General features: G+C 68.1%; 1 protein-coding gene across 1 annotated transcript in view; it reads right to left on the bottom strand.

Annotated features, from left to right (window-relative positions):
* The window catches only part of PIK3C2B (phosphatidylinositol-4-phosphate 3-kinase catalytic subunit type 2 beta), a 14,990-nt gene that overhangs the window by 1,129 nt on the left and 5,624 nt on the right, over positions 1-8,237 (bottom strand). Inside the window, exons 6-27 of the mRNA XM_026053078.1 lie at positions 7,291-7,370; positions 7,144-7,207; positions 6,918-7,064; positions 6,676-6,709; positions 6,231-6,426; positions 5,125-5,247; positions 4,467-4,634; positions 3,878-3,989; positions 3,664-3,806; positions 3,000-3,188; positions 2,790-2,883; positions 2,627-2,721; positions 2,372-2,552; positions 2,196-2,303; positions 2,018-2,110; positions 1,776-1,905; positions 1,435-1,571; positions 1,087-1,256; positions 845-1,001; positions 641-750; positions 356-557; positions 1-118 (exon numbers count right to left, since the gene is read on the bottom strand). The exon at positions 1-118 is cut by the window's left edge and continues 3 nt beyond it. Of these exons, the coding sequence (XP_025908863.1) occupies positions 1-118; positions 356-557; positions 641-750; positions 845-1,001; positions 1,087-1,256; positions 1,435-1,571; positions 1,776-1,905; positions 2,018-2,110; positions 2,196-2,303; positions 2,372-2,552; positions 2,627-2,721; positions 2,790-2,883; positions 3,000-3,188; positions 3,664-3,806; positions 3,878-3,989; positions 4,467-4,634; positions 5,125-5,247; positions 6,231-6,426; positions 6,676-6,709; positions 6,918-7,064; positions 7,144-7,207; positions 7,291-7,370 (2,851 nt within the window). The remainder of the gene's footprint in view (positions 119-355; positions 558-640; positions 751-844; positions 1,002-1,086; positions 1,257-1,434; positions 1,572-1,775; positions 1,906-2,017; positions 2,111-2,195; positions 2,304-2,371; positions 2,553-2,626; positions 2,722-2,789; positions 2,884-2,999; positions 3,189-3,663; positions 3,807-3,877; positions 3,990-4,466; positions 4,635-5,124; positions 5,248-6,230; positions 6,427-6,675; positions 6,710-6,917; positions 7,065-7,143; positions 7,208-7,290; positions 7,371-8,237) is intronic.

Raw genomic sequence — 8,237 nt, 5'->3', positions numbered from 1 at the left:
GCAGCGAGGAGGGGAAGACGAGGCGCAGCTTGTTGTGCAGCTCCTGGAACTCCTCGAAGGTGCGCTGCACCACGGCCGCCTCCGCGGCGCCCTCCCGCTGCACCTTCACCACGTAGGTCTGCGCGGGGAGCGGCGCTGGCGAGGCGGCCTCCGCACCGCGCGCGAGGCCGGGCCTCCCCGCTGCAGCCCACGCTGGGGCCGGCTCGCACGCGAGGAACGGCACGAATAGCGCGGTGGGGATTATATCAAGACCTCCCCAAGCGCGCGGTGGACTCTAATTACAGCAGAGCCGCTCTCTATCCGTGCCCCGGGCCCGTGTCAAGGGCCTCCCCGGCCCTCGAGCCTCCCCACTCACGTAGCCCTTGCTGGGGTTGAAGACCCGCTCGTGGCGGCACAGGAAGACGTCGCGGATGCGGCCGGCCGTCTGCAGGCTGTGCGTGCGGGGCGCGAAGGAGAGCGTGGGCCGCGCCTCGGAGCCCGCGAACTTCATCTGCGCCAGGTTGTGGATGAAGAAGTTGAGCTTGGTGGCCACGCTGCCCAGGCTGGACTCGATCAACCTGCGGGCGAGGCGCCGGGCGCTCAGCAGCGCCCGCCCGCGGGCTCCGCTCCCCGCTCCCGCCGGCCCTTCCACCCTCTCCACCTGGTGAAGTACGTGGTGGCGTCGGCCTCCGAGTCCTGCGGCCTCAGCGCATCGTAGACGTACTTGAGGTCCTCCAGGTCGGAGAGCTCCGGGATGCCGCAGGAGAGCATCTGGGAGGCAGAGCGACCCGGCGACGCGTTGCATGGCCGGAGAAGCGCCCGCCGTGGCGGCCCCGTCCCCACGCGGTGCCCGCCGCGCTCTCACCAGCCCCAGCAGGTTGAGGAAGAGGTGGGTGTGCTTGCGGATGAGGTTGTAGGCCTGGCAGCACAGGTCCACGAAGTCGTGGAAGCGGCTCGAGGGCTTGTCCCCGCCATTGATGACATACGCCATGTCCGAAGTGAAGACGAAGGGCGCCCGGTCCCTGCGCACAACGTGCCGTGTTAGCGTGGCAGCACCGGGCACGTTGGCATATTAAACCCAGGGGAGAAGGAGCTGCCATGTCCCACCTCTTGATGTTGCCAAACATCTGCGCGTGGCCCAGGAAGCGGCCGAAGTCGATGTGAAACATGTGGCCGGTGGTTTTGAGCATGATGTTGTCGTTGTGTCGGTCACAGATGCCCAGCACGTAGGTAGCCACGCAGCAGCCCGCGCACGAGTAGATGAAGTTCTCCACAGCCTGGGAAAGGACGGGACGGGATGGAGCGGCCGGGGCGACGAGGAAGGATGGGCAGCCCCATGGTGGCGCTGGGTAGCCCCATGGTGGGCACAGGACCATGTTGGTCCCACCGTGTTGGGAAGGGATGGGACTCGTGCTGGGCTGGGAGCAGTGGGGACCCCGCCACGGTCTTCCTCACCTTCTCGTACTCATCCTCCCCAGGGTTGTGCTTCTGCAGCCAGTCGGCCAGCGGGCGGTCCTTGAAGGAGCCCGTCACGCCGTGTTCCACCTGGATCTTGCGCAGGGTCTCGGCGTTGGGGATCATCTCCACCATGCCTGGCAGCCGCGAGAGCAGGGTGAGCGCCGTCCTGCCGGCACCGAGCCCCCAGCCCCTTCACCACCACCCCATGCACGGGCAGCCTACGGAGACCCGATCCTATGGGTGAGGTCCACCCCGAGGTGGACCCAGGCTCTCCTAGGCTGTCCCCCACAGTCCTGTGGCCCTGGTGGCCATCGGGGATGCCAAGGAATGGAGGGTACCTCGGCCGCGGCCTGTGGAGAAGCAGCGGAAAATGACCATGCGCATGTCGAGCCCCTCCTGCACCCAGATCTTGTTCATGATCCGGATCATCTGCAGCGTCAGCATGTCCTGGCGCAGGTCATCTCCGCACTGCGGGGCACGGGGGACAGCGATGAGAGCCGGGAAAGGCCCGGGAAGCGGCGGAGGCGCCGCCGCGGAGCAGGACGGCCCCATGGGTACCCGGGCATCGTCGCGGCCTCACCTTGAAGATGACGCGGATGTTTTCCCCGAGCGGATCGACATTCTGGAAGGAGAGCTTCAAGGGCACGGCGTTGGAGTTGAAATAGGAGCAGTCCTGCGGCCAACACGGGGAGAGAGCAGCCCGTGAGGGCCGGGGCAGCGCGGCGGGCACCCGCGGAGACCCCCGCGCGGCCACTCACCCTGGGCACGACGCCCTTCACCAGCAGGCTGGGGCTGAGCGGCAGGCGGCACGAGCCGTGCGCCTTGAAGAACTGCGCCACGTCCTCGAGGCCCTCGCGCAGGATGGCCTGCGGGGCAGCGCGAGGTGACACGGGCACGCGGCGGCGCCCGCCCCGTCGCCAGCCGCGGCGCTCACCTGGCGCGCCGACGGCGCCGCCTCCCGCACTTGCTGCGCCAGCTTGGCCAGCGTGGCCACCAGCAGGCACTGGCGGTCGAACTCCTCGCGCAGCCCCTTGCCGCAGCAGCAGAGCAGCGCGGCCAGCAGGTACTGGTAGCGGATGCTGAACTGCGAGTCCTTGAGGCCGTCCTTGAGCAGCCTGCGAGGCAGCGCCGGGGTCACGGCGGCGCGCGGAGCACCCGCTCGCCTCCCCAGCGCCGGCGCCTCCCTTACCAGAAGAAGTAGTGGGTGATCTTGAGGTCGCAGATGGCTCTCTTGAGGAGGAAGCGCACCAGCGGGCTGTCCAGGTAGCACTCGTACTTGAGCGCCTGCAAGGGGCACGCGGGTCACGGCGCAGGGCGGCACCGCGCGCCCGGGCGCCGCCGCCGCCGCTCACCTGCACCAGCTGCGGCAGGTAGTCCAGCAGCTCCGTGTCCGAGATGGAGTCGATCCACTGCACGGCCGTCCTCCGCACCTCCTGGTCCGGGAACCTGCGGCCGGAGCGCGCGGCACCGTCACGGCAGCCCCGCACGGGGTCCCTCGGGGGCATTGGGGTCCCTCGGCGCCCTGGCCCCTCTCGGGCAGCCCAAGCGGCACCGTCCCTTACGTGGCGTGCAGCAGCCCCAGGGCGTCCTGGTGGTTCACGTAGCTCCACTGCTTGAGCAGGGCGTAGATGTCGGGCAGACAGGCCCACTCCCAGCTGGGCGCGCTGGCCAGCAGCATGGGCAGCGCGCTGGCCTCCGCGTGGCAGTAGCAGCGCTTCTCCCAGAGCCGCTTCCGATCGGCCTCCGTCAGCCTACGGGCACAGGGGCGGCACGCGCAGCTCAGCGGGGCCGCAGCAAGAGGAGGGCGCAAATAACTCGGCGCAAATAATTGGGTGCAAATAATCGGGCACAAATAATTCGGTGCAAATAACTGGGTGCAAATAATTGGGCGCAAATAATTCATTGCAAATAATTTGATGCAAATAACTCAGTGCAAATAATTTGGTGCAAATAATTCGGTGACCATGGCCTCCCAGCACCCTGACGCACCGTGGGGTGCAGGGAGCGGGACCCCGGCACCACGGGTGCCCCGTGAGGCCTCGCTCTGCGCCCGCGGCCCCGGCAGGGCCGGTGCAGCTGCTGCCACCTGATCCTCCCTGTTTACGGCCGGTGGGCGCCGCGGCCGCGCCGGGCTCTGCATGGGGACGGCAGCTGCCCTTCCCCGGGCCACGGAGAACCCTCCAAAAATGGGGCGACGCAGGAAAGGCCCCTCCGCCCGCTTCTCACCAGTAGAGCGACTTCTTCTGCATGGCGTCGCGCAGCTGGCGCTGCTCCTGCTCGCCCAGGCTGCCGAACTCGTAGCGGGGGCTGGAGGCGGCCGCCGGCGGGCTCGAGAACTTCACATCGAAGGCGGACGCGGGGAAGTCGACCTGGGGGGCAGTGGGGTGAGGCGGGGACGGCGAGGGGGCACCCGGGTCGCCCGTGCCGCAGCGCCGGCCACCTGCAGGATGACGCTGTCGGGCTGGTTGAAGTTGGGCGCGCTGGAGCGGGCTCGCGAGTTGTCCTGCGTGGCCGGCCACAAGCCCAGCAGCTTCCGCCCACACGTGAGCACCCTGCGGCAGTGAGCACGGGCCGCGTGGCGCCGGGCGGCACGGTGCCCACGGGGCGCCTCGGTGCCACAACGTGCGCACGGTGCCCACGGGGCGCCCCGGTGCCACCACATGCACACAGTGCCGTGTGGCTCCCCCCTGTGCCACCACGTGCACACGGTGCCCACGGGGCCCCACAGTGCCACAACATGCGCACGGTGCCCACGGGGCGCCCCGGTGCCACCACACACGCACGGGGCCCCCCGGTGCCACCACATGCACACAGTGCCCATGTGGGCCCCCTGCTGCCACCACGGCCCCGCCAGTGCCACCACATGTACATGGTGCCCACACAGGTCCCCCGGTGCCACCACACGCACACGGTGCCCATGGGGTCCCCCCAGTGCCACCACACATGCACGGTGCCCACCCAGCTCCCCGTGCCACCATGCACCCACGGCGCCCACGCGGGTCCCCCAGTGCCCCGACCCCGCTACCTACTGCCTGAAGTTGAAGAGCGGGGTGGTGACCCAGCCGAGCGCCTCGGGCAGCCGCCGCTGCTTGTTGGCGTCCGAGGAGCTGCCGGGCGGCGCGACGGGCACCGCGAAGAGGGTGATGCTCAGCAGCGTCTCCCGCGGCAGCCGGTTCACATGCACCGGGAAGCAGATCCTGGCGGGGAGCGGCGGGCGCCTCAGCCGCTGCCCCCACGGCACCTGGGCCCCCAGGGAGCCGCCGGCGAGAGCCGCATCCCGCCCGGTGGGTGCGCGGAGAGGCCGCCCACGGTGCCCGTGTCCTTGGCGGGGCGCAGGCGCCAGCTAAAATTATCCCGTCCCCGCGCGCGGCGCGAATGCCGGGCACGGCACGGGCGGCTCCCGGCGCTATTTTGGGAGCGGATCCCCTTTCTCCCGGGGCAGCTGGGTGCAAACGCCTGGGCAGGGCGGGCCGTGCGCCAGCACTATTCCCGGGAATGACGCCGGCGCCTCTGGCACTTGCACCCAGGCAGCCCAAGCGCCACTGGGGCAACAAGCGCTCCGGGAGGCTCCGAAATGGGGGATGGCTCTGAAATGGGGGACCTGAAGGAAGAGGAGCAGGAGGAGGAGGAGGAGGAGGAAGAGAAGGAGGCGGCACCGCTGCGGGTAGCACCGGGGCAGCTCCTTACTGCTGGTCCCATATGATGAGGTGGAAGAGGTACTTGTGCACGGGGGCCTTCCTGGTGTGCAGGGCGCTGCAGAGCTCCTTGCCGCCGTGGCTCAGCGAGCAGGACAGGTAGAAATCTTCGTAGCTGCAAGGGGACGGCGTGAAGGGTGGCAGGGAGCAGGGAGCTTTCCCGGGCGGATCGCCATATGCCGCCGGGAATGGCCCGGCACGAGGATCCGGCGGGAGGGCCCCGCGGGTGACAGGCCCGGGAGGGCGGTGGGGGTCAGCGGCTGCCGCCGTTTCCCAGGCCGCCCGCTTTGTTCGGAGCCGCTCGCCGGCGGGAATGCATTAAGGAGGGGACAAAGGCGAGGGGTCCCCGGCGGGGCGGGTGCCGCGCGCGCCCTGCGCTCGTCGCCGCGCGGGGACGCCCACGGGGACGGCGCGGGCAGCGGGAGCGCGGCTGCCGCAGGCACGGCGCCATCTGTCACCGCGGCACCCGCTGCCGGCGTCCCGGCATGCCGATATCCCAGTATCCTGAGAGCCCGGCATCCCGGCATCCCAATACCCAGCCTCCCGACATCCCAGCATCCTGGCACCCCAGCATCCTGGCATCTGGATGTCCTGGCATCCCAACATCCCGGTATCCCAGCATCCTGGCCTCCCGACATCCTGGCACCGCAGCATCCCAACATCCTGACATCCCAGTATCTCGGCATCCCAGCATCCTAGCATCCCAACATCCCAGCATCCTGACATCCCAGCATCCCAGCATCCTAGCATCCAGGCATCCTGACATCCAAGCATCCCAGCATCCCAACATCCTGGCCTCCTAGCATCCCAGCATCCCAACATCCTGGCATTCTGACATCCCAACATCCCAGCATCCTGACATCCCAGCATCCCAAAATCCTGGCATCCTAGCATCCCGGCATCCCAATATCCTGGCATCCTAGCATCCCAACATCCCGACATCCCAGCATCCCAACATCCCGGCATCCTGACATCCCATCATCCTGACATCCCGACATCCCAGCATCTCAGCCTCCCGCTCCCCCACCACCCTCCCCGGGACGCTCCGTCCCCCTCAAGCCACCGGAGCGCCGGGCGGCTCGGCGCGCTCGGCCTCACCTGGCGGCCCAGGTGATGGGGATGCGGTGGGTGCCGTAGACGGTGAAGGCGAGCGGGCAGGCGAGCAGGCGGGCGTCGCGCTGCGGGCTCTGCCGCCTGCCGCCCGGCACGGCCCGCTGGAAGTCCGCGTTGAAGGTGCTGCAGTAGAGCTCCACCAGCTCCAGGATTGCGGCCGTGAGGCTCTCCACGATGCGCTCTGCGGGCAGGACGCCGTGGGGCCCCGCGCCGCCACCGCCCTCCCCGGGGACCCCTCGTATTCCCTGGGGGCACCCCGTATTCCCCAGGGGTGTCTCCGTGTTCCCGCTTGGCCGCGTTTGCAAGGGGAGCGGCGGCCTCTGCCCTCACGCAGACCCGTTTCAGGCGCGTTTTGTGGGAGGACGGGGTTGGGGATTAAAGAATAAGCCGCAAACTTAGGCCCAGAAGGGAAAGAGGGGAATAGAATTACCTCGGTTTTCCCTCTTGGCCAGAACACTTGGATCCTGTGCAGGGAAAACAGCAAAAAAGGAAGAATGGAACAAAGCAACGTCCGAAGGAGCCCGCGCGGCCACCAGCAGTTGGATGTGAGTGGCCACGGGGAGCATCCCGCTTGCTGGCACCGCGTTGACACCGGCTCTTGAGGAATTCTGCACGGGAAGCGTCGGGATCGCGGCGAGGAGCCCGCGCTGCTCCCACGGGCTCCCCGCTCACCTTCTGGCTCTTGGGCTGCATGCGGGAAGGGCAGGGGGGCATCTGGTTGAGGGCGGCCGTGATCTCCGGGGTCTCGACGGCGGCCAGCGCGTTGCAAAGCGCCATCACCGACTGGATGACGCGCTCGGCCTTCAGCGGGAAGTCGCCCTGGAATTCAGGCGGAGGGATGGAGCGGTGCGAAAGGCGCCTCCGACGCCGGCTCCGAGCGCCCGTGGGCCGCGCTCACCTCGGCCGCCAGGAAGGCGTCCACCTCGTTGTGGAAGGTGTCGAAGAGGAGGCTCAGGGCCTGTCTGGGGGACGGAGAGCGGCGCTGAGCGCCGTGGGGAGCGGGGACACGGTGGGGACATGGCGGGGACGCCGGGGCCCCCCTCACCTGCTGATGGTCTGCTTGATGGGCCGCTCCTGCAGGTGGATGTAGTGGTTGAGGGTGGACGGGCTCCGGTCATCGTTGGCCTGCGGGAGAAGAGTACAGCGGGATGCAGAGCACGGAGGGATGCAGGGCACTGCAGGATGCAGAGTGCAGGGGGATGCAGAGCGCAGTGGGATGCAGAGTGCAGTGGGATGCAGGACACAGAGGGATGCAGAGCGCAGAGGGATGCAGAGCGCAGCGGGATGCAGGGCACAGAGGGATGCAGAGCACCATGGCATGCAGGGCACAGAGGGATGCAGAGCAAAGGGGGATGCAGAACGCAGCGGGATGCAGGGCACAGAGGGATCCAGGGTGTCACGGATGCAGAGTGCAGGGGGATGCAGAGTGCAGTGGGATGCAGGACACAGAGGGATGCAGAGCGCAGAGGGATGCAGAGCACAGAGGGATGCAGAGTGCAGCGGGATGCAGAGTGCAGCGGGATGCAGGGCACAGAGGGATGCAGAGCAAAGGGGGATGCAGAGCACAGCGGGATGCAGGGCACAGAGGGATGCAGGGTGTCACGGATGCAGAGTGCAGGGGGATGCAGGGCACAGAGGGATGCAGGGCAGAGAGGGATGCAGGACACAGAGGGATGCAGGACACAGTGAGATGCAGAGCGCAGTGGGATGCAGAGTACAGCAGGATGCAGAGCACAGCGGGATGCAGAGTGCAGAGGGATGCAGGGCACAGAGGGATGCAGGACACAGAGGGATGCAGAGTGCAGTGTGATGCAGAGCACTGCAGGATGCAGGGCACAGCGGGATGCAGAGCACAGCGGGATGCAGAGTGCAGAGGGATGCAGAGCACAGCGGGATGCAGGGCACAGAGGGATGCAGAGCGCAGTGGGATGCAGAGTACAGCGGGATGCAGAGTGCAGAGGGATGCAGAGCACAGCGGGATGCAGGGCACAG

This window comes from Nothoprocta perdicaria, unplaced genomic scaffold (genome assembly GCF_003342845.1).
Source record: "Nothoprocta perdicaria isolate Ctin4 unplaced genomic scaffold, notPer1 scaffold_97, whole genome shotgun sequence".
Taxonomy (NCBI): domain Eukaryota; kingdom Metazoa; phylum Chordata; class Aves; order Tinamiformes; family Tinamidae; genus Nothoprocta; species Nothoprocta perdicaria.
The sequence above is the reverse complement of the archived record's forward strand: the minus strand, read 5'-3'. Positions and strand labels throughout refer to the sequence as shown.